This window comes from Pteropus alecto, unplaced genomic scaffold (assembly GCF_000325575.1).
Source record: "Pteropus alecto unplaced genomic scaffold, ASM32557v1 scaffold23, whole genome shotgun sequence".
NCBI classification, from domain to species: domain Eukaryota; kingdom Metazoa; phylum Chordata; class Mammalia; order Chiroptera; family Pteropodidae; genus Pteropus; species Pteropus alecto.
In genome coordinates, this window is record NW_006435837.1 from 3,204,276 (window position 1) to 3,230,392 (window position 26,117).

Here is a 26,117-nt window from a genome sequence, read left to right on the forward strand (position 1 = left end):
GAAGTAGGCCATTCATGGCCCCCATAGCCCCAGAAGAGCTCAAGAATGAGGTCACCAGGTACTATGGAAAGTGGAAATATGGCATGGGGCTGAAAACAGAGATTGGTCACATTGGTCTATATTAAAGAGCCTTCACTCTCTCCTCTCTCCTACCCCTGGAAGAGACGGAAGGTATCTCATGGAGAACAGGGAACCAGAGAGGCTCCACACTTGCAGAGCTGTAGGCATAGTAAGAAGTGGGGTGAGCCACTGGGCTGGAAATAGGGAGATCAAGTGAAAGCCTACTAGTGAATGGTGGAGCTGCCCCTATGATATCTCTTGAACATGTCTCCTGGTTTCTGTTTGCAGTAGGCCCATTTTATTCTGGCTGGATTTTTCTCTTTTTTGAACTTCATCTCTTCCTCTTTCCCCTTTATCCTTTGCCCTGCAGTCTGCCTCCTTCCCATATCCTACATCTCCTTCCATCTTCTGCAATTTTAATGCTGTTTTCCTTTTCCTTGGCTTTCTAAAGGCTCGATCCTTTCTTGTCTTTACACACCTGAAATAAAAACTTTTATTTCTTCCATGTATCTCATAAAACACAAGAAAATTTAATTAAATTGGTTCATACCAGAATATACCAGTCACCACCTTCCCCCATCTTCCTCCCCTAGGAACATTTGCATATTAATCCATATTTATGTATAATTAGCTGAATTTCTCGTCAGTTAACTTTCTCCAGCCAGTGTCTTGTTCTCCCTTCCCTGCTGGAGAGACTTATTTTTAGCCTTTATTTTAATGGGGCTGGGGAGAAAGACTGTCTTCATAGCAGAAGGCAGAGTGCTGTATAGCACCTCAAGCCAGTATATCTTCCTTGACTCCAGAATTGTCCATTCTTTGTCAGCTAGCCAGAGAACTCCATGCTCTACATGATCCGTGCTGAAGAAATAGGGAGTCTTGACTGTTAATTCTCCATAGTCATCCAAGAATCATTAAAGAGTTTCTTGCTTAGTAGGGAAATAATTCTCTTTATAGCTCTTGTAGTGCCAGGTGAAGATTGTTCTGAGGCTTGAGAATTAAAGGAGATAAATAAGTACCTAGCACAAAGTAAGAGCCCTGTGAGTGTTAATTTTCCTCTTACTTCCAGAGGCTGGTCCTGCTCTCTCAGACTATTCACAAGGGATAAAGCAGACTCTGTAGAAACTAGGGGAGAATCCAGTAATTTTGTGGCTGACAATAGCCCTGGCCACAGACAAAATTGTGAAATGATTTGACTTTCTCTTAACTTGGTCCTTTGACTCTTCTGTTCCCTTTAACCATTTATTTCTAATAACCATGCATACATTAATTGCTCATAACATCAACTTTATAAACATTATATTACTATAGTCCTAAACATTATATTTATCAACTCAGTCTTTGTAGCTCTTGTATCATAGTCACATGCATGATAGTCAAGAATTAGAGAAAGTTTATTAAAAGTAATGATAAAAAATGGTTTAAAAAGATAAAGTGAAGATAGATCGTAGATGGCCGTAAATGCTGAGTTAAAGAACAGCACCCCTATGGAAGACACAGGCACCAGCAGTGCTCTCTTCTTTTCATATCTCCTAAAGTCATGATGGGCCTTTAGCAGTGGTTTCTTCTAACTTCTGTGCATGCCATTATTCCAGTTACTGTTCATATAGTAACCCTAAGGCTGCAGTAATATGTGTGATGGCCTTCACAGTATCCAGGGAATTTCACCAATTCCCAGTTGTCCACTGGTTTCCTCCATTTTTGTGGAACTTGCATTTGAAGATCCAAAGTGATACTCATAGTCATGAGTCCAGCACACACCTATACACCTCTTACTGTCATCATGCGTTAAACACTAAATTAACTACAGAAAGAGAAGTACTAGCAGAGTTGACAGTCGATAGTGAAGAACCCACTAAACACAGGAAAGTACAGTAGAGTGCTCATTGGCAGAGAACAGCTGACTGGTACATTTATGACACTTATTGACTAATTGTGTAAAGTATTGTCTGTTCTAGCTCTCATTGGCTGAGAGTATCTTTTAGAACTCAGAGTATGGGAAAAATATACTCTAGTAGATTTAAGTATATACGACTAGGGAAAATATTTCTGAGATAAATAGCATTGTAATTAGCACTGCATATTAGTACTAAATGGAATATGCGTATAATAGGCAAAATTTCCAAGTGTGTAAGGTTTTCTTGTGCTACATTTTTTTGCTCTTTCAGGGTTATTTTTTTTTTCTTTCCTAGTGTCCCTTTCCCCTACACCTAATTGCTTTTTAAAAAACTAAAAACCCCTTTTTGTATCATGGCTCGCCTAACTCATATGGTGCCTCTGATCCAAAATTGCTTTCCTCTGCTCTAGTCTGTTCATCACAATACCTATTTTTTCAGTTTAAGTGATCTTATCCATAATTGGAAAGAGATCAAACTGATCTACATTCTGTTCAAGTATGAATATTTTACTGAGTCAACCTGAAATACTGGCATATTGAAAGTTGTAGCCCCTTTACCTAAATGAGTCTTTTAATTTAAACCATGTTAGACAAACATGACTAAGTAAAAAGAACTCTAAGCTAAGCAGGAAAAATGTGTGGATAGGAAGATGAGCAATACCACCTAGGGTGTATTGCTGCTTACTGCAAGATTCTACCTGGGACATTGGTGCTGCTGTTCCCTCGCCCTTTCTCTATATTCATGGGAGATATTGCAAATGGAGCATAGCATGCTTTCCATTGAGACAAGGCCTTAGAAGCAATCCCTCTCGGTGCTATTTGGTTCAAGTTGATCATGAAACTTATTTCTCATCTCTGATTTAAAAACCTTAGAACCTTAGTACTTTAGAATATTTGCTGATGGATGTGTGCTGGAGAATAATTCTCCAGTACTTAAATGGAAACCATTTAGTGTCTGAAAAATTGAATGAGCCATATAAAAAAATGTATCCAAAGGAATTGGTTAAGAACATGTTAATTTTAAGTTTTTGTCATAGAGGTTAATTTTTCTCCAGCAGGATTCAGCCATCATGGAGTCATGAAGATGGTTGATAATTGCATTTGACCAGGGTTTGACCAGGGTTTGGGTTTTGCCAAATGTATGATGTAGAACAGTGTTCTGGAACAATGCTGAGCTGTCTTCCTTCAAGGTTTTATCAAAAGGTATAGCACCTTCTGGTTTCTGACCTAAGTCAGCCACTGGCCATACATATAATACGCTCCTTTCCCAGGTAGAATTGCCTGGTTATACTCCTACCAACATCACAGCCATTCTGTCTTCCAAACTGTGAACTTGGGCAGCACATTCCTTAACTTCTCCCTAAGCCTCAGTTTCTTCATGTGCAGTATGGGTAATAGTAGTTACCTCATTGTAGTGAGAATTAACTGAAATAAGTAAAGCACAGTGCTTAGAACATAGTAGTATCTTAAATGATATTGTTAGAATTTACTTGAAAGAAAATATATTAATAAATGAGAATTCAAATAAAGAAATGAAGGTCTCAGTGAAAGAAGCTAGAAAAAGAACTATAAAGTAGATCTATAAAAAGCAAGAGGAAGGAATTAAATATAAATTCCAAAATAGGTGAATTAGAAAACAGGAAAAAAAAACCCAATGTACAGCATTAGGAAAGCAAAACAGGATATAACCACAGATAGGAAGGAGATTAAAACATCATAACAACTAAAGTATTTACAGATGAAATGATATAATGTCTGGGATTTGCTTCAAAATAATTAAGTATGGGAGTGGGGGGAAGTGTGTTGCAAGATTGGCCATGAGTTGATAATTGTTAAAGCTGAGTGCTGGATACATAAGTGTTTGCTATACTGTTCTGTCTACTTTTAGGTATGCTTGAAATTTTTCTTAAGTTTAAGAAATATAATAGAATACTAAGTGTAGCTCTATACTAATATGAAAGTTTTGCTGAAATATGTGGTTTTCTAGGAAAGTCTAAATGATATCATTTAGGAAGGGATAGAAAAACTGAGTAGACCAATAGCAAGGGAAAATTTAAGTTAGTAAAGAACGAGTACCACCACATTCTCCCCGCCCCTGCTCCCCCGCCACTCCTGCAATTCCAGTGCTAGACCGAGTGATTTGGCAGGAGAAATCTTTGAAACTGTCAAGAAATAGATCATTCCTGTGGTCTTTAAATTGTTCCAAAGCATAGAGAAAATTTTCATTGCCTTCTGGTTTGTTTTATAAAGTTAGCATAGCCCTGAAAATGAAAGTTAACATAGGAAAGGAAACTATGCTAAAACCTAATTTATGAATATAGATGCAAAAATCCTTAAAAATTTACAAATCTAATATAGACTTTTATTAAAACAAATTTTTTCTCAGAAATACAAGCATATTAAGACATCTATTGATCTAAGTTATCAAAGCAGTAGGTCAAAAGAGAAACACTAAGTGACCATATTAATAGATAATAAAAAGGCATTTTATAAAAATTGAATATTCATTCCACTTTTAGTAAAAAGGAAATAGTCTGACTTTAACGTGACCAAACGTGCCTAAAACCTAATATTGGCATCATATATGAATGATTTAGTAAGTATATTCCCAAGTCAGGATCAGGGTAGCATTTGTTAGTGCTTGCTTTATGTTCTATGGATTATGAGAAATTTGGGTTTTGTTCTGTGATGGGGAGACATTGAAGAATTTGAGATAGGAGCGCGTCCCGTCTGATTTCTATTTTTAGATTCTGGCTGCCATGAAGAGAAAGGATTGCAAAGGGAAGATGGGAAAGCAAGAAAACCAGTTAGATGGCACTAGATGATGAGAGTTTGTACTGAGAGTAACAGAGGAACTAGAAATAGACAGATTTGGGGTATATATTTCAGAGATGAAATGAGTAGAATTTGTTGATGGATTAAATATGAAGGGAAGAAAATTAGATAAGAAAGGAAAGCCAAAAAGGACTTAAGGTTCTTGGGATTGGTAAAGATGCCATTGCCTAAAATTGGGAAAATTAGCTTCCCGTTACACTTGAAATAAAATCCAGATCCAAACTTCTTAATAATCGATAAGGCCCTAGTTAATATGGCCCCAAACTACCTCCCCATCTCCTCTTTCTTCAGTGTTCACCACGTTCTAGCAGCAACCTAGGTCTTTCCTTTGTGTGTTGAATCCATTAAGCTGATTCCTATCTCAATTCTTTTGCATCTGCTGCTCTTTCTGTTTGAGGGCTCTAGACCTTGAGTCAGCAAACTCTGTCTATAAAGGGTTAGGTAGTAAATATTTTACTGGCTTCGTGAGCCATATGGTCTCTGTAGCAACTATTCAAGTCAGCAGAGTAGCCATTGTAGGGCAAAAACAGCAGGAGCTCATATGTAAACAGAGACTGGCATGACCAAATTTGGCCCTGGCCTCGCCTGGCTGTAGTTTGCCTCTGGCCTCGCCTGGCTGTAGTTTGCCCCTGCCTGAGGTCTTGATGTGGTTTCCTCATTATTTAGGTTCTTCCCGGAGGACGGCTTGCCATATAAGTTAGGATCAAAAAACTTTAAAATGTTGCAAACTGTGCTTCTAGAAGTGTGATTTCGCTTTTAGAAATTATGTCTAAATGATTGTTGGTATGCACAAAGGATGGAAACATCCCAGTGGTATAGAAGATCAAATACCCAACAGTAAGGGATTTGTATAGTAGAATCCTCTGCAGTTATTAATAATGCATTAAAAGTTATTTAATAATAGAGAACAGGGGTCAGCAAACTAAACCTGAAGCCTGCCGCCTGTTTTTGTAAATGAAGTTTTATTGGAACACTACCTCACTCATTCCTTTTCCCACTGCAGTGGCAGAGTTGACAGAGACCATATGGCCTACAAAGCCAAAAACATTTACTGTCTGGCCCTTTACAGAAAAAAAAAAAATGATAATATGTATAGTATGGTCCAAGTGTGTGCATGTGTACAGAAAAAGACTGGAAAGAAATGCACCAAGATAGTGATTTTTTTCTCTTTTGTTTTTCTCCCTTTTATTTCTCTTTATTGTTTTTCTATAATGGACGTGCATAATTTTTATGATAAAAATTACTTTTTAAATAAGGTAAATGATGAAACCATTAAGATACACAAATGAAGAAAAACTAGCTGAAAATTTTATAAGACAGATTAAAAGAAAGTCAAGAGTTAGAGGCAGGAAAAGTATACATAATATCTAGTTTCATATGCATAACCCCACAAGTAATGTCTATTTCAGATTTTGGCATATGATACAATTATTCAGGCAGCCATTATTTGAGTTGCTACTATGGGCTATTTGCTGCGAGGATACAAAGATAAGTATGGCGCCTGTTCTGAAGATTAATCTGGTAGGGGCAGTGGGATGTGCTTAAACAGTAATAAATGTCATAAACAGTGTATCTAAGGGCCTTAAGAGCTTTCATTCTGTTTAAGCGATATCTGAACACCCAAATAAAGCAATTGCTCAGTCGTGAGTTATAGCATGATTATAAGGGATTTCAGTCACGTGAGCTAGTCTTTTAACTTTGTTTATGGTACCTTTTGGTATGGAGAAGTTTTCGAATTTTATAATAAATTCTCTATCAATATTTTCCTTATGACTTCTGCGTTTTCCAAACAGGTAGCCAAATGTCCTTACATTTCTCTCAGATGTAAAGTGTTACATTCTTTTCTGACGCTCTGTTTATCTTTTATACAGCAGTACCACGCTGTTTTAATTAAGATATTATTTCATCTCAGGGAGACTTATTTCAAATTTTGATATCCAAAATATTGTTTCATTTTCTTAGTGCTAATATTAAAAAGCACAGTGCACAGCAAAATGTGACTTATTAACCTGAGCATCAATAGTCATTAAAGCCAGTTTAAACTAATCCTTTAAATTAAAAAAAGGTTATTTGGTCGCTCCCGTTCTTATGTGTTACTTAAATAAAATTGATGACTGCTCTATACAGAGACACTCCTATTTTGTTTTGTACATCTTAATCTATGGTACAGTAACCACGTTTGCTTCTTCGTGATAGTCTTAAGAGGTACTTCACATTCAGGCTGCAGTTCTGGTTAGGTGGTTGTCCTAGCCTTACTGCCCTTTTGCAACCTTGTAAGGAGCCTTAAGTAATTCCTTTTGGGAGAAGGGAGAGTTTTTGTTCTGATGGGAAACTTTCTAAGTGCTTTCCTTGCTAAAAAATTTAGGTATGCATTTGTAATGAAGAGAAGTGCACCATTTCCCAGGCAGAATTCTGAGTTTTGTTTTGGGTATTTATTTGGGTCCCAGTTGATTCTAATGTATTTGGTTACATAGGAGAATTTTTAAATTGAGCAATTTTTTTTTAATTCTCCAATTTCCATTAGGTCATTTATAGAACATTATAAAAATTTGATATAGCAGGAACATTTATAGAATATTGCCATAAAAATTTGATATAGCAGGAAGAGCCCTAGCCTTTCATACGGTACCTGTAGCACCTAATGAGCACTCTAATGTTTGCTCAATAATAGAGTGCTAACTGCGCTCCCAGTATAGATAGCTCCATCATCAAACATGTGCCTACCTGACCGTAGTTCCTTCCTCTAGAAAGCCTGCTAATCATTCCTGGTGTTTGTAGAGGCTCTTCAGGTTTTGAAAATTTAGTGATTTTGTTAAATTCATATTGGCATTGTAGATTAACGTTTTGAGGTTTTTGTCGGTTCCACGTAGATTAAATGTATGTTAAGCACCACATTTTCCCACAGCTCTCAATGCTTCTGTCCTTTGGTTTTGTTTAAATGCCAGTGTATCGGTTATCATGTTCTGAATATTGGCATACTTTAAAAAATATTAAAATATTTTCCAAAGCAAAAATACCTTAGAAGAACTTCTAGAAGCTGTTAGAGAATGAAATGGATGGAGTAAGGGATTGTCTGGTAGCTTGACCCCTCCTTCTTCTTTGGGTTGGCTTCTTCAGTAAGTGTTCCTTTTGCTCACTAATATCCCAGGGATTGAACTTTTTTTTTTAATTTAGATTTTTATCAACTAGAAATGAGAGTTTTAGCTATGGGCCTTGAAGTCTTTAACCTAGTTGATAATTGATGTTCATAACCAATGTGAATTTAAATATAATTTACTCTTAAGACAGGAAGAATTTGTCTTTACATTACAATCGGAAAGTTTCTTTCGCATGTGGTCATTTTCTTCCCATCGTTATGAAACTCTTTCTCATTGACAGGGAACACCCATGACATGTCTATATATAAACTTAAAATAGTCTTGAGACTGTATCCTTTTGAGTGTGTGTATAAATAAACACTACAAAGGGTAAAATTTGACATGTACATCAATGACTTATTATTTTAATAGTGCTGACTAGTTTCAGTTGCTTCTAAAGAATCATATAGTTAAGAAATACTGGCATTTCTCAGGATTCTGAAATAAAGTAATGTTCACTGTTTGTGAAAATTCACTGGATTGCTGGGAACCAGGAGTAAAGAACTTTTCAACAGGATTTTGCTATCAGCAAATCTGTTTTTGGCTTCCTGTTCTGGCCTCCCTACCTATCAGCTACATGAGTGCCCTCGCCATTTGTTCCTCCTTTCTTTTACCACAGGAAAATTGTCAGGCCTCTTTTTCTAGCATTTCAGGACCCGCCTGACAGGAAATTTTCTAATTGCCGGAACAGCTGGTAGGAGAAAACTTTGCAGGGGCTTGGCCTTCTCTCTCTAACTTAAGTTTTACGGTCAGAAATTCTTTTATCACCATCATGGTTTCGTAGCCATGTTTAAATTTTTGTCTTTTCGTGTTCGCTCTATACAGGTAAGCTTTGTTCACCTTCTTTAAAAACTAAAATGTTTTAGTTGGAGCTAAGTATAATTAATTAAACACTTATTTCATTTTATATGTTCTTTTAAGACGCTTTTCAAAATTCATAACCAATGTTTATAGAACTTTTAAAGGCTAATATTTCTGTTTTAAAAGTAAGCCATTTATGTGTATACATTTCAAGTCTGTATGTTTTGTAAACTTATTTTTACATTGGCTTTCTAGCACTAGAGTAATTTTTAGCTAGTGTTCGTAAACTTTTACAGAAAACGGATGACTGTAACTCTCAGTATTAAACCAGGCATGAACAAAATTGTGAACTTAGTAATACTTAGGAGATTACTGTAATATCAGCAATATTTTGATGAGTAGAAGAATGTATTTTAAATAGTCAAGGACTTAAAATTAGTCTTGTTGAATTGGTTCCTTTAAAAATCTGAAGTTTTTATTCAACTGTTTAAGTTACTTTAAGCAAGTAATTTTATCTAACTTAGAATAGGCACAGTTTTCAAAGCATTACTTTGTTAAAATGTACTTAGTGAATGATAATTTGCACTATATTTAATCTTAAATCTTGCCAAAAATCAACTTGATATTTTGCTGTGCGGATTGTGCTATCCTGCTGCTCTTTAAAGAGAATTAAATTTGTTGATTGGGATTCTCACTTGGGAGCAAATTGTGCTCTTCACGGCAGTGACTGAGAACGTTAGTCTGGCGAACCAGCAATGCTGTTTTCTCAAGCATAGATACAAGAAGCTGGCTTACTCTCCTTAAGTATTTAGTTAAATGAAAAATGCTGAGCAAAATTTATCATCCATTAGTAAATCAAATAAATTGGATTTGGTTGAATTGTAATCTAGAATAAATTAAAGTATGGTTTTTTCACCATGACTTCAATAACCTGCCTAATTATGTGTCACAGCCAAATAATTTTTGTATATCTTGATCATCTAAAAAAAATCTTTTTAAAATAAAAAACTGTATATTACAGAACTATAGGTATCTATGTAGAAGGTGATACTTTAATTTTGAATTACTTTTAAGAGGTAAATAAAGTATACATTTTTCACTTGTATGGTCTTTTTATGTTAGGCCAAAAATGGTTACATATCCATGGTTAGAAAATGCTTATTTACTGGCTTTTACCAAGGAACATTTAAATGTTTTACTTCAAGCTTTAACAATATTTCGGACATTCAAAACAATTTAGAAAATACAAATGCCTTAAGAACACACTTCCTGACTCAAGGGAGGGGAGGAAAAAGGAAATTATGTATACAAGGCAGGGCTTAATGCCAAATGTTGAATCATTCTTTAAAATCAATTAATATCACCCAGTTTTCTTAATGTTAGCATGTTACAACATTAGATTTTCTGTAACTCAAATAGATAGCATTGATTTTAGTTCCGTTTCTTTAATCCTTTTTACATTTTAAAAACAAAATTCTATTTTTTAACTCTCAACTTGAAAAGGAAACATTAAGTTAATTTTTTTCCCATTAAAAGATGAACCTTAAAAACCACTTAGAAGGGAACCTACAGACCTTTCGTTGGTCCTGGGAAACAAATGAGGTGGCTTTTTGTGTGATTGAAGGAACACCAAAAGATCCACCTGTCCATGAATTTTCTTCTGGTATTTTTCTGTGCTGTCTAAAATGACACTTTACAGAATTCCTAAAATCATACATGTTTTAACTGAACTGATTTTGTTTTATCTATCAGGGGTCATAGCTCAACAGATATTTATCCTGTAATAACATTTTTTAAACCCTAGCTCAGTTCCTAGAGGGCAGATACTCTATTTTAGTATCTCTTAACACCTAACATAGTACCTGGCCCATAATATGAATTGCCTTCTAATGAAAAAGAATGGACCTAAGATACTATGTCAAAGATCAGAAACATTTTTATTAGGACCAGGCAATCGGGAAGAAGCAAAAGCATGAGAGCCACCTGAGTTTTAGTCCATCTTGGACCTGTTCTCTTTCTCTCTTTTGCACGCACTCTGATCCAAACACCGGTCTCCCTGGGTGTTCCCACACTAGCCTTTGCACTGGCTTGTCCCTTTGCCTGGAACATTCTTCCCCCGGGTTATTGACTCCCTTGCTTCTTTCAGGGTCTTTGTTCAAATAGCACCTTTTCAATAAAGCCTGCCCTGATACTTTTATTCAAAATTGTAAGCCTTCCTTCTGTCCCTGCACTCCTGATCCCTGTTACCCAACTTAATATTTTTTTCCATAGTATTTATCATGTTCTAACATGAATTAGTAGTGGTAGTAGTAGTATCTCCCTCAAACAGCAGAGATTTTCATCAGTTTCATTTAGTGTATATTTCAGGCACCTAGAAGACTGCTTGGCATGTATTAGGTGCTCAATAAATAAATGTTTAACTGGATGAATGAATGAATTCCAATACACAGCTTGAGGGTATTGAACACTAAGGCTTGAGGTGGCAAATATCTGAAAGTGATGGGAGTATAGATGAATGATATGTGGTCGTGATATAGATCAGCTGCCAGCCTCACAATTTTGCCTACAACTAGACCTTTACTTACCAAATAAACATAAATATATGTAATTTAGTATAATTTTTTAAAAACACAAAGTAAGTTCTTTGTGATAATGAATGGGCAGGTATCCATGTATCATTTAAAACACAGTTGTGCCAGAGAATATAAAAATGTGAGAGCCTTACAGAGTAATTACGATGGCTATAACTTATATCTGTGTTCCACTTCATTGACAGAATTCTTTTTCTCTAAAATTATAGTTGCTTCACCATGTATTTATAGGCAATAATACAATTTTACAAACTGTCAAACTGTAGTTCTGTGTTTTCATGTGACAGATTTATTTCAGTAACAGGTAATTTCATGACATAAGATATATTTGTCATAAGCAAATGTCAGTCTGTCCTTAGTTTATCAACGCCTTCGGAAATTTGATATTCCTCTCTGCAGCCATCTCATTGGATTCCAGATTTGAGCATCACATCGTTGCTTTCCTATCTGTTGTCCAAGATTGCCCAAGCATTATTAGTACAACCTAGTCGAACCTCAAATTCACGTCTAAAATACTCATGGTCCCATAACTTGGAAAAATTAGTGACATTGAGCACAATCTGGGCATTAAGGGACGAAGATATTTTGCCTATTATGCTACTATGACTTTACATATACATAAAAGTAGATAGAAAATAGTTTGCTGATGTGATTAGTAAAAATCAAACTTAGAAGGAACAGAAAAATATTGGGGATAAAACAGTGGCAAATTTTTTGGAACTCGGGCCATGGGCATCAATCTGATTCTCTCTATCACCAAGAATATATTTATTTTATTCTCTGAGCCCCAATTTAGAAAAAGATTTTTAAATTCCAGTTTGTATCTTCAAAGAGATTTGGAATGATTGCATCCATTGGGAGATGGGGAGAAGGGTAAGGAGTGGAGGAAGGTGCTACTGGGAAAAAAATATTGAGAAAAGGAGCACTTGAAAATTTATTTAGAAATAAGATTTGCCAGAATTAAAAATTCAGTATGAGGGTCAGAAAATAAAGTCAAAGAAGTCTCAGAAAATAGAGACAGGAAGAAAGAAAAAAATAGTGACATAAAGGATTCAATTCCACACATACAATATCCAACTAATAAAGGAGTTACGAAAAGTGAAACCCTGGAAAATGGACGGATACAAGGAAATTATCAAAGAAATGTTAGAATTCCCCCAGAGGTAAAGAATTCAGGTCTTTGGATTATAAAGGTTCACTAAACATCTAGCATTACGAGAGAAAGAAGACCCATATTTATCTCACTAGCGTGGAATTTCAGAAGTACAAGGATAGAAAAAATTCTTCTTAACACTTTCAGAAAGAAAAACCAGGTCACCTATCAAAAAGTGCGTATCAGGCTAACATCACCCATCTCATCAGCAGCCCTGGCTGGACCAATGTTAGCGTTCCAAGGCAAGATTGTTTTTATTCTACCTAGCATTTGGTACCAAGCCAAACTATACAAATGTGAAGACAAAATAAAGACATTTTCAGATGTACAAGGTTCAGAAAGTTTCCTTCTACATCACCTTTCTTAGGAAGTTACAATGTAGTAATCTAAGAAAGACAAAAACTTGAGAAAATGAAAATAGTAGGTTCAACTAGGAAAGAAATATCCCAAGATAATAGCTGTGCAGCAAAGGCTAGAGAACAACCCGTCCCAATGGGAGGGCAAGAGAGGGTTCTCAGAAGAATGGAAGGTATGGTTAAGGACTAAGAAAAAATTAAGAATAATGATTAAATTAACCTTACCATAAGAATGATGGGGGGCGGGGAACTGTTAGAAACAGTAAAAATAGAAAACTATAAGAGATTCATGGTCCAAATAGAAATCAAAGTTAAAATGTATCATTAATTTAAGCATTTCATGAAGTAGTATTTTTTTCAAGTCCCCTTGGATTGTCCTGGAAATCACTGTTATAAGCCCATATAAAAGGAAATTTAATATATTTCCTAGCCTTCATTTGACCAATGTGTTGTCATAAAAATGTGGCTGCTGTTGTATAGGCTTTCAGCTTTTCAGCATGAAGGATTTGGTTGTGGTTATAGGAGAGGATGTTAATTTTCTTAATATTAATAAAAATGTAAAAGTTCAGCTAGCAGCAGGTAGGGGGAAGTTTGAAAGAAAGAATGTCTGGGCACTATTAGCCCCCTTTTATGAAGTGGCGAGTTAGGCTTCTATCCGGAACTGATAGAAAAGACAAGAAGTTTATGTTAAAGTAATACAATTATCAGATAGTGGAGAGGAAGATGAAGGAAGGGGCATAATATAAGTGAGTCCCTTGACTTTCTTATTTTTGTCTTAAAATTAAGGAAATAATCAAAGTGCAGAAAACTAATTTTTTTAAAAAGCCTAGGTATAAGGGTGAGATTTGCTTTTCATCATAAGTGGTTCTGTCACTGATTTGTTGCCCATGTGCATGTTTGTATTAATTTGGTTTTAAAACCAAAAAAAAAAAAAAAAAATTAGGGAACGGGAGGTAATCCAAGTTAACCATGCTGAAATCAATCTTCCCTAGTGTCTTGTATTAAATTTTGTTTAAAAACAAAAAAAAAAAAAAAAAAAATTAGGGAACGGGAGGTAATCCAAGTTAACAGGCTATGTGTAGTAAGAGAATGTTGGGAGATAACACCAGTTAAGTGGTTGAGGCCATATTGCAGAGGACCTCAAATGCCAAGGTGAAGCAGTACATTTAATTTGGGAAAACTTGGAAGAGTTTTTAAGCAGTCTGTTCGTATGACTGGAACTGTCTACTTTCAGAAAATGAATTTGTCAAGAGGAATAATTGGACTGACAGGCTATGTGTAGTAAGAGAATGTTGGGAGATAACACCAGTTAAGTGGTTGAGGCCATATTGCAGAGGACCTCAAATGCCAAGGTGAAGCAGTACATTTAATTTGGGAAAACTTGGAAGAGTTTTTAAGCAGTCTGTTCGTATGACTGGAACTGTCTACTTTCAGAAAATGAATTTGTCAAGAGGAATAATTGGACTGGCAGTGGCAGAAATAGATATTATGAGTAACCAAGCTAGTTTCAGTTTTCTACAGGAAAGGTAATGAAGGATGGTACTTTGATGATGCTATTGGAGATAGGAAAAAAAAAAGAATGAAAGGTATTCCCAGTACCACATGATTGATACATAGTAGGTGTTTTAGAATATGTTTAGTGAATGAGGGAATCAGAGGGATTTTAGTAACTTGTTTAACATGAGAGGAAAGGAAGAGTAGACATTAAAGATGAAATCTTTCTTGTATAGTAACTGCTATTTATTTTGAGATTCATGGCCTGATGGCAGTTCACACTATGGCAATAAGGTTTAATCCTGTATGCTTACTGCAAAATGCAAAACATATAATTCAGTAATCCTTTCCTGCCTGTGTCACATCTTTATTTGTGACAGACAATTGTAGTAGATATTTCCTATAAAACATAAGATGACAAAATATAGCCTAATAAGTCACATCCCACTTACCCAAGAAAAAAAGTGGTAAAGCATATAGAATGTTACAGAGTATAGTTTTTCACAGCCTCATTTAAGGGCACAAATGACCGTTAGATTTCAGTTAGGTTCTTGAACAGTTAGTTTTTTCCATAGGAGGCTAACTGACACATGCTGGAATCCAACCCATGAACTTGGCCTCATGAGTTCAAGTCTGTAACAGACTAACCTTCGGAGTGAGACATGATAGCACTTTGGAGTATAGAAAAGAAAGAGGAGAACTTCTTTATAGTTTCATTTCCACTTATAATGTATGTATAATTTAGTAATACAAAAAGTACATGCATATAATTTTTAGGCCAATAAGTATATAAATATTGAGTATATGCTAAATTTTTTTTACTGATAAGGATGTGCTACCAAAAGTTCATAGACCACTTCTCTAATCAGTTTAGCTAACTGACCCAAAAGATACAGACCAGTTACAAAGACCAAGGAAATAAGTTTGTATGCTCCTGTCATTGATCTCAAATGGAGAACCACCAAGAGCCTCTGACAGTCTCAGTGTAGTGTAATGCCAAGACCTTTGTTTTAGAAGTCGTTAGAGGTCGGAAAACCTGGAATTGAGCCCTAAATCTGCCAGTTACTGGCTTGTGATCTTAATCTCTTTAAACTTCAGACTATAGAGTATTCAAACCTTTTTAAAAGATCTGTCAAATTTCTAGTGGTGAATGGAAGAGTCCATAGAGAATTCTGAAATGTTTTTGCTTGCCCCGGGGTGTACCCCGCTGTGTTATTGTCAGCCCCCTCTAACACTGATATGTAGTCAAAGACTTGTTGTGAAGCATAAATATAAAAATGAAAAAGCACCTAACCCAGGCTTGATACATGGTAGGTGCTTAATATTTGCTAGATTTTAATCTAGATATTAATCAATTACACATATATATGTTCTTTGAAAGTTTTTTTTTTTTTTAAAGAATTTGATGATTGCTGGATCATATGGTAGATCAAATAAACAGAGACCCATGGACGTGGACAATAAACTAGTGGTTACCTGAGGGTAGTGGAGGAGGGGGGAAGGAGGGAGGTAGATGGAGTAAAAGGGGTCAAATATGTGGTGACAGAAAGAAATCTAACTATGGGAGGGGAACACACAATGCAATTAATTAAAAAAAAAAGAATTTGGTGATTTGCTTCCTGTCTTTCCTAATATAGTTACAAACAAGTATCACTCTCAAGCCCTTACATACATTGGTCTCCTTTGGAGAGAAGGGGCTCCTGGGAAGGCAATAGAGCTGAGTCAGCTAATGGTTGATTCTCCCTTAATGCCCACTGTAGAGAATTGTTGTGAGACTAAAAGGAGATAGATAATGCATGTGAAATTACAAAATAAAAGACTAAACCATATTAAGGGGGTTGTTTTACTTTCAAAGTTCTGGGAGAGAGTCCAAAATGATTAAGCTGCCTAAGCAGTAGTAGGACAATCTACAAATGACATCTTCTGTCTTACAGAGTAAAATGGTGGGCTTGGGTTCCCTTTTTGTCCTCTTACAAGAGCTTTTTTTTCCTTTTGCTACCCATTTACAAAAGCTACAACATTAGGATACCCTGCTATATCTTTTTGAGAAATCTTTGTAATTCCCTATATTGCCAGCATTCTGTGAGTGTCTCAGAAAATGTTAATTGAGCTCAAATTTTTATATGGAATATCATAGTAATAAAAATAATTGTTTATGTATAAGACATTTAGATTCTGCTAATAGTACTTATGCACTAGAAAAAATAATATGGTAGGCAAAAAGAAGAAAAGATAGTCTGACAGGTTTATGTTTCTGGTATTGTTCGATTTTGTTTTACTGTAGTTTTTGGCTGTAACATACAGTATGTATCTTGATTAAATAATGTGTATCTAATTTGGTGATCTCAGAGTGAAGAAGTAATTGAAATTCTATGTAAACTGACATTCATTTTCAACCTTTCTCTTCTGATAGCTTCCCTCGGATATACTGAAACCTCCATTGTCTTTAAAAATCCTTCTTTTAACCCCGAGACCTTCCACTGTCCGATTATGCTGAATAGTCATTTTTTTCTAATCTTCCATCCAAATGTTGTCTTTTTTGATTTAATGTTTGAAGTTATTTTGTTTTGCAGTTTTAGAATTATTCTTTTTCCTCCCTCTGAGGTCTCAGGTAGTCCTAGAAATAGATCATAACTTAGATATTTAGAACAGAATAAATTTCAGTATACTAACTCAGATGGCCTTGCTAGGGGTAGAAATCTCCGCTTTTATCCTGGGTTATTTTTCAACTCCTCTCACCAATAAACAGGGTTTTTGTGTGTATAGCATTAGGTCTACTTAATAACAACCACATGTCAGAGCACAGCAGATTACTCTGATCTGTTTTCAGACTTCTTTACACTCTCTACCCTCACCCCATAAAAACTATTCTAATTATCTCCCATAAGAAGACTTGGAAATACTCAGTGCTAATGTTATATAGAGATTAAATTGGCCTGTGTGGTAGGCTGGTATTATTCTGTCTCTGACATTTAACTTGAAAGTATGTTTGCTTGGCATGTATTTTCTGTTTACTTGGTGGGTTAGTAAAAGGTGATTTGTGTATGTTAATCTGAGGATTTCTGATATGATACACTAAATTTATATTGCTTGATTAAAAGCTGGAGAAAGTGGCTCTAATTCTGTTTTCTCCCCTTATATTTGCATCAACAGGAAGAAGGCAGTATCAAAGAAATTGCAATCACACATCATGTAAAGGAAGGACATGAAAAGGCAGATCCTTCCCAGTTTGAACTTTTAAAAGTATTAGGGCAGGGATCATTTGGAAAGGTAAGTTGTGAGTATGTGCGTTTTGAAAAGTCTTTTTTTGGAATTCGGGTATACTTCAGAAAGGGAACAGAAATATTTTATGAAATACTACCAATTTCCTTACAAGCTGTATTTTCTGTTTTTACATTTTTCACCATCAGTAAGTATGGAAAAGTTAATAAAATCATTCAAACATACATTGAAAGCTTTTATAAATTGACAGTATTCACTTCATATTTATTTTATCTTCAAGACTACAGGACCTCTCTAATTGCACTTCTTGAATGGTGAAAAGTCACAAAATATTCCTTTGATACACTGGCCTCTTTTCGAGTCTTCGTGTAGAATTAGAAGGTGCTATACATTATAACAGTGCATCTCAATCTTTCCTCCAGAGCATCCCTAATACCAGCAGAAAGCGAATGGGTTCTTCCAAGGAACTAGGGTGGGGGGTTATCACTACAAGTATGAAATTCGGGGGACTTATAGCTTACCTTTACAATGAATGCAAAGGTTGCATTCTATCAATGATATCTGTGTTTGTTTTAATATCAAAAAATATTTTCCAAACACCAACTAAAAATTGCTCTAGCAGATGTAACATCTTTATCATTTTCTTCGAGTATTCCTTGTTCCCCTGCTGCACACCTCAGGAACACTTCCTGTACTCCATTTTGAAAAGTACACCATTAGAATTACTACTACTTGGTCTATCTAGTCTATTTCTCAGCAAGACGAAAATTCTGAGATTGCATTCAACTTTCACATTGCAGTGTTTCCTTACCATCTCTCTGTAAGGAAATGTTCAAAGATATCGTGCTTTGCAAGCTCCAAAACAATACCAGTTTAATCTCTCTTGTATATTTTAATGTGACTAGTTAGCAATTCTTGGCTAACATAGGTAATTTGTTAGAACTGTTAACTTCTTTCAAACCCAGAGTGGTGTTTTTAATCCAGATATAGATTAAGTAGCCAGTAGAACATGATAGTTGCAAGTTTGGGCTCTAGGTCAGCCAGACTTGGATTCATTTTTTTTCTTCTACTTGTTATATGTGCTTGAGCAAGTTATATAACCTCATAGAGCCCCGTTTTTCTCTTCTAGCCAGTCATTAAGTATTGAAGTTCCTCAAAGTTCCATTTTAGGCTGCCTTCTCCTCACTCTATGCTCCTTATTAATTAATTATTTTCTCTATTCCCACTATCTTAATTACAACCCATATATGGCCAACGTAACAGATTTATATCCCCAATCTAGATCATGCCCCCAAGTTCCGAACTCTGTGTACATACAGCTGGTTATTCTTTTCTCTTCACATTGCAAAGGCAGTTTAAACTCAACATGTCTAAAACCAAACTCATGATTTTTCCCCTAACCCCCACCAAACCTGTTCTATTTCATATTTCTCTGTCACTATGAATAGTTAAATAAGCCAGAAACCTGGGAGGCATTCGTGACATATCCTTCTAGTCCTCCCCTTCCCCCCTTCACAGCCCCCACCACCAGTCTGACTTGTCAGCAAGTCCTGTGGATTTAGTAAAGATATCTCAAATTGTGCCTGTCCTCTCCTCCACTGCCACTCCTCCATCCAGTGTGTGCCACCACCATTTCTCCCTGGCCTATTGAAGGAGGCTCCTTACTGCTGCTTCCTAAATTTATTCTTACCTGAAGCCATTTTTTACATGACAGCTAACTTGAGCTAACCTTATGCTCCACCCCCTTGACCCTTTAGTAGACTCTCTTTGCTTTTAGGATAAAGACAATTCTTAAGATGGCTGAGGAGCCCCTAGGTAGGGCCCCTGGCTATCTCAGCATCACTTTATATACTTTTCAGCGTCTATGTTCTGGTCACGTTGGTTTTCCTTTTAGGAAGTCCTTTAGCACCAGGCTCCATCCCACTAGAAAGCCTTTGCACATGCTGTTCTTTTTGCCTGAAACATTGCACCCCACCACCACGCCTTCCTTATCTGGTTAGCTCTTCTCATACTTATGATCTCAAAGAAGTCATCCCTACCATCCCGACTAGGTCATATTCCTCTGTTTTACTCTCTCAGAATATTATATACCTCATCTTCACAAAACTCACCACAATTGCAGTTTTTTTCATTTCTATAATTATTTGTTTATTGGCTGTCTCCCCCATTAGACTAAATGTTCCATGAGTGCAGGGGCAATGCCTTGTACTATGTCTCAGCATTGAACTGGTAGCACAATACCTAGCATGTAATTCTGGAAAGAATTAATGAGTAAATAATAGTCCTGGCCTCATAGGGTAGTAGTGAGCATTAAATGATATAAGGCCAAGCACATAGCGTCTGTGAAATTGTATTATCATGCAATGTATATGGATAAGCCCAAATAGATGGGTTTATTTCTATACAACAGATTTTCAGTGAACACAGCATTTAAGTTTCCAGGAGTTAGCGTGCTTCTCCTTTTATTTTTTTTAAATACCTTACTATAAATAGCAAACATTAAAAATAGGGCGTCTCCTTTCTTACTCATCCTAAAAAGCTGCTCCAAGCCAAGGAAACAGGGATGACCTGTCAGAGCCTAGAATAGCTTCATGGGGGAGTTCGAAAGGTCAGAAATTTTCTGGTCGGGGAAGATCCGATGGCATCTGGGACTGCTGCTACTCCTGCTGTGCTTGACTTGTAACCAAAGGGACCGCATTAAGAGCGCCCTGAGCAGGGGCACGAAACTGGATAGCTGGCCGGTTCTTTGTCTCAATACTTCCATTGTGACTCTAGACAAATTGTTTAATATCTCTAAGCCCTAGCTTGGGCAGCTATAAAATAGGCATTATTTAGTAGGCTTGTCTCCCAAAATTATCATGATGATTAAAATATTAAAAATGCTTGTGAAGGTCCTTTGCAAAGTAAAAAGTGCTGACGAGTGTTAAGACTGTGCTTTCAAAGGAGGGTAAAGAAAGTTTGGAAACCACAAGAATTTTTCTTGTAGAGTGGCACAAAGAAGCTTGATTAGGGAATCTTAAGAATGAATAAATATCAGATAAATCCTAATTACCTTCACCTAATTAGAATTTATCTGTTCGAAAATATTAATAATCTCTGATAACTTTCAACATTTGAACATCATTCCCTGTTTGGGACCACCCTGATTAAGAATGCTTTTCTCTTCCTAGGTTGGCTCACTGCTAACTGACTGAAAAGAACTGAAGGGTGGGGCATGGTGAAGGGGGTGAGGGGCATGATTTGGGGAGAGGAACACACCCTGCATCAGAGTTTCTGTGCTAGTGGTGGTGCGCTTCACTTGATTTGCGGTCATTGCCCATTGCCTTTGGCACAATTTCTCAAAGTGAGGAACTCTGCCTTGCACTAGAATCTGTTGAACGAATCACGTTTATTTTGTGCTAATAGCCTGACATGCTAATGCGGGTAATGGAGAACTGACCCTAAAGTTAATTCTTGATTGTAATTGCTTCTCTTCCCATCTGTGGCACCTCTCAGTAGAGAAAAAGAGTTGAAATTCAGGTCCATTTAGCAGGTCTGTTTAAAGGTTTGATGGAAAAGATTATGAAACTAATGGTCAAAATAAGTAGAAAAGATTTATCGATAGTTTTGTATTAGCCGTGTTATAGCAGGACCATGAATTGTTTAGAGCAGGCTTTATTCATTTTGTATAAATCCCACATTATATGTCAAAAGGAGGTGAAAATATTTTTTAAATGAAAATGCTCAATAACATACCTGGGAATTATTTCTTCATATTTAGGCATATGTGATTATTTGATTTTTAAAAGGTGGGGAGTCAAAGTTCTTAAGTTACATTAAATATTTGTGAATAGGTTTCTTTAGTTTTTTGTTTTGTTTTTTTTTTAATACCTGCAGCACCTGGTATTCCTAGGTGGTCTCCCATCCAAGTACTAACCAGGCCTGACGCTGCTTAGCTTCCGAGATCAGACACGATCAGGCATGTTCAGGGTAGCATGGCTGTAGACTCTTTAGTGTTTTTAATTGGTTTTCCCAGCAGTGATAAATTTATGTAGTTTTTTGTATAGAGGAAAGACCATTCATCAGTGAATAGTTATATCAACAGAAAATTATAATCAAAGGGAGCTCCTGTATAACAATTTTTATGGAATCAGAAAAGGTTTTGTTTTGTTAAAGAACAGAGTTCACAGCTGAAACTTATTGGATTTCGTTAACCAATGTCACCATAAAAATAAGTAAATAAATAAATAAATAAATGTTTTTGAAAAGGCATAGTTATCACCACCTGTGTTATACTTTAAACATGTTAGACTTTAATTACTACATAGTTTAAAGATTTTTGTTTCTGTCTTATGTTACATGCTCTTTGGAAACTGGCAGACAACAAAAAGGAAGAAAGAAATGTATTCACTTATATTGACATCCCAAGTTATAACCACTGTTTACAACTCATTGTATTTATAATTGATACATTTTAAGGAAAATAGTTGATCTATAATATATCAGAATCTAATAATAAACTATATTATAGCAGGGGTCTTATTTTAATAATGGTATGGTTTGTGACACTTCATAAAACTTATTTTCTTTTATTTAAATGCAGGTTTTCTTAGTCAAAAAAATCTCAGGCTCTGATGCTAGACAGCTTTATGCCATGAAAGTGTTGAAGAAGGCCACACTGAAAGGTAAATGCTGCTGCTACTATTTGTAATGTTCATGTAATATAAACAAACTGAAAGGTCTCAATAGACCTCATGTGATTCCTAGGCTACTGACATTCTGAATCTGTTCCTGTTACAGTGTTTAAATTTAGACTTTCTTTTAGTGAATTTTTCCTATTGGACTAGGAATCATGTGAATCAACTGAAGTTACCATGTTATAAAAAAAAAAAAGTATAAATTCATCTTGGGCTTTAGGCATGTAGAAGTTTAGAAGATTAAAGCTAGGTTGCATTCATCTTCAAATTATATAGTTTTCTTACTGTTTTACTGGATGCAAAATAGATTTTGTTCTAAGGACTTTATTACTTTGACTTCTGGTCTCCAAATAAGTTTTTATTCCAAGCCTCTGATTTTGAAAAACCTAATGTAAGATTTGGCTCTTATAGGTAAACAGTCATTTAAAAGAAATTGTATATAGATTTTAAAACACTTAAATCTTCCTTTTATTTGATAGTATCAGTTATTTTACCACATAACCTCTAGTGGTTTACGTATGGATTCCTAACATCATTTTTTTCCTCTTCAATTCACCTACAATTTCTAAAATTTCTAAAATATTCTGGAAGGAACATTGGTAACGATCATTTATTATTTCTGGTATTATTCTTCCCAATTAGTCACCCACTCTGGATATTATCATCATTCCGAGAAATTTTACCCTGCTCTATAAATCGTCCTTTGCTTCCTTTCTGTTGCTACCTTCCTTAAATGTATTTTGTTTCTTTCCTACCTAGTCTCTTCCTCCTGGCCTAGTACTTCACTTGATTCTTGCTAGGACCGGGGAATTAAATTATATCCTCAGTGCCCTACTTCATATCACTACTTTTATAACTTTATACTCATGAATCCCATTAGTTATAAAACTGCATAGATGGAATTTATATGAGAGTTCATTTGCAAAATCAATACAAATAGTTTGTTTTCATGTATTTAACATGACTTGCGTTGTGCATAATATATGTAAAGGAAACTGCAAAACTCTGAAAAACCTAAAAAATACTAGGAAAGGAAATAAATTCCCAGTTCCTTTTAGAGAAAGCTAACTGTTGTTAAAGAATCTCAATATTCCTCTAGTCATCCATTTAGCTCCGTATCCTCAAGATTCCAGTTGCATTTTTCTTGAAACATTCAAAATTTCATTTGAAAAGCATATACCTCAAAGAGTATTCTAAACAAAAGAAGAATGAGAAAGGAATAGCTCTGTCAGGTTTAAAGCTTATTTAAAGCAGTAATAAAGCAGGAATAATACAGTCATATAAATCAGTGGAACAAAACAGTACAAAAGTATTACATATTAAATTTTAATGTATCCGTTGCAAAGATATTAGTATTTCTCGTGCTGTATGACCAAGCAGGTATACAAACAATGGGAACTTAAATGATGATTTCATAAATTTTGTCCGAAGTACTCCTGAGCAATTGGGGAAAATTAGAGTCTCCTCTTAAACCCTATACCGTGATAAACGATAATCTAACTGAATTTTATAACTTAACACATCTAGAAAACTTCTGAAGCGATATTGAGCAAATTACAAACAAATTGACAGTACAAAAAAACTTAGTCTTTCATACAATGAAAAATAGTACAAATAGGAAATCAAGAAATTGTTTGCCTCAAACATTACAAAATTTTAATATACAGAATTGATTAAAGAGCTCTTACTAGCTAAATCTAGGACAATGTTAACATTTCAATAAATAATAGCATTGATAGATTACAACCCACTGAATAAAATAAGAACCCACAAGTTAATCCATAAATTAATGGGGAAGAAGGGAAAGTATTTTCTTATGGTAAAATTCTAACTAATAAATGTAAAAGATGTGATTGAGTTAGGAGTTCTTAAGAAATAACATTACAACCTCCACCTAAAGGATTTCAGAATAGATTTTATGCGAGGGAATAAAAGAAATAATCTTTGGAAAAATGTTCTGTTTTGCTGATAAACAAATGCATATAAAATAATGAGTTATCATTTCATATGATGGCAACATAAATTGGAAAGCAGTTTTGCAATAAGTACAGAGAGGTGTATTGCTGCTAAGTTCACCTGAGGAAATAATCTCAAAAGAGTTCATGCACTTGAAAACTCTCATTGTAACATTATTTACAATATCGAGAATTTAGAAATTACATAAATCTTGAAAAATAAAGAAATGTTAGAAAATTATGGACTACCACTTAATAGGATATTATTTCAATGAAATATTTTAAATGTAATCACAAAAACAAACTTAATTAAAACTATGTGAACAATTATAACAGATTTGGCTACTGTAAGTATGTAAAATTACATAGATAGAGAAGAGACCATAGAAAAATGAAAATATTTGACTTATTGGAATTGCAGGCTGCTTTATAATTCTTAATCTGTCCTTAAATTTAATTTTTATCAAATTAATTGCAGTGCTTTTACCCAGCCTCCTCCCTATCCCAATTCTTGACCCCCAGAAGCAGCGACTTCCATCTCTTTAGCTGCTGCTTTTGCCATTTACCTCCACATTTATATTCCAATTCTTATATTCCAATTCTTTGTTTTCATTTGGAGACATAATCTATGTCTTGACTTCCTAACATGGAAGATTAGGATTTATTTCTCTTATACTACTCCTCACACACCACTTCCCTTTTCATGTTTTGTTTTCATTATTACAGCTTTATAAAAATTGATGCTAGCTGAGCCAAATAGTATACTGGAGTCACATTTCCTTCACATCTTTGCTGTGTTAGATATCCTTTCCTAAATTCTTTATCTACCTTTTTCTCAATTTACTTTCTAGTTTTGGTGGAAACACATTATCTAGTAAATACCTCAGAAAGAGTGAATGGATGGTAAATTTTTTGTGGTGTTGCTTGTCTGAAATGCCTTTATTTAACCCCCCCTCCAGCCCCCGCTTAATTTATAATTTGGCTGGGCGTAAAATTCTAAGTCAGACATAATTTTCCCTTAGATATTGGAAGGCATTGTTTCCATTGTCTTCTAGTTTCCTGTGTTGTAATTATGAAGTTCATTGCCATTCTGATTCCCAGTCCATTGTGTGTAAGCTGCTTTTCCTCTTTGGAAGTCTTTAGAATCAGTCTATTCTTTATACCTGGTGTTCTGAAATTTGTATAGTGGTATTTCTTATTGTTGGTTTTTAAAATTCATCATGCAAAATATGGGATGGTCTCTTTCAGTCTAGAAACTTATTTCTTCAGTTTTGAGAAAGTATTCCAACCCTTCTATTGAGATTTTTTGTTTCTACCATTTTTTTTTAATTTCCCAGATTTTTCTTTGTTTTTTATTCCATTTTTTAAAACTTTGTATCATAGCAAGTGTAAAACATTTACAGAAAGAAACAGAAGAATATAAAGAACCCTCATATATCCTTCTCTGCTTCAGTATTTTTGAACTCATGTTCAATCTTTTTTATTTGTGTTCTGCTCCTTCCCCTCTTGATATTTTAAACCAAATCCCAGACATTGTATAATTTCTTCCATAAAGATTTTAGTATATATATCTAAAAGATAGACTCTTAAAAGAAATAATACAATGCTATCGTGTACGTAAAAATTAATATACAGATATCCAATCAGTCTTCAAATTTCCAGTTATCACTATTATTATAATTCATTTTTCTTTTTGCAATTTGTTTGAATTAGGATTCATATAAGGTCTATATTTCGCAGTTGGTTGGTATCTCTTTAAGTCTTTTAATCTATGAGCTGTCTCCATTCTTTTTTCTTTTCTTTGTAATTTGCTGGTTCCTTCCCTCCCTCCCCACTTCTGTTAAAGTTTCATGTTTCCTGGGTGCCACATGATCTTTGATCTCTCAGTGGATATAAATTACAAAGATGATTGTTGTTTTAAGTTTTATTCTGTTCTTGATATT

The 26,117-nt window shown here is 35.1% G+C and overlaps 1 protein-coding gene and 1 pseudogene across 4 annotated transcripts in view; one reads left to right on the top strand and one right to left on the bottom strand.

Moving 5' to 3' along the window:
- The window catches only part of RPS6KA3 (ribosomal protein S6 kinase A3), a 99,144-nt gene that overhangs the window by 34,156 nt on the left and 38,871 nt on the right, over positions 1-26,117 (top strand). For all 4 annotated transcript variants that reach the window (XM_006911620.3, XM_025046589.1, XM_015589158.2 and 1 more), the window contains 2 exons: positions 17,475-17,591; positions 22,126-22,207. In XM_006911620.3, the coding sequence (XP_006911682.1) occupies positions 17,475-17,591; positions 22,126-22,207 (199 nt within the window). The remainder of the gene's footprint in view (positions 1-17,474; positions 17,592-22,125; positions 22,208-26,117) is intronic.
- On the bottom strand, positions 21,411-21,529 carry LOC112479513 (annotated as a pseudogene).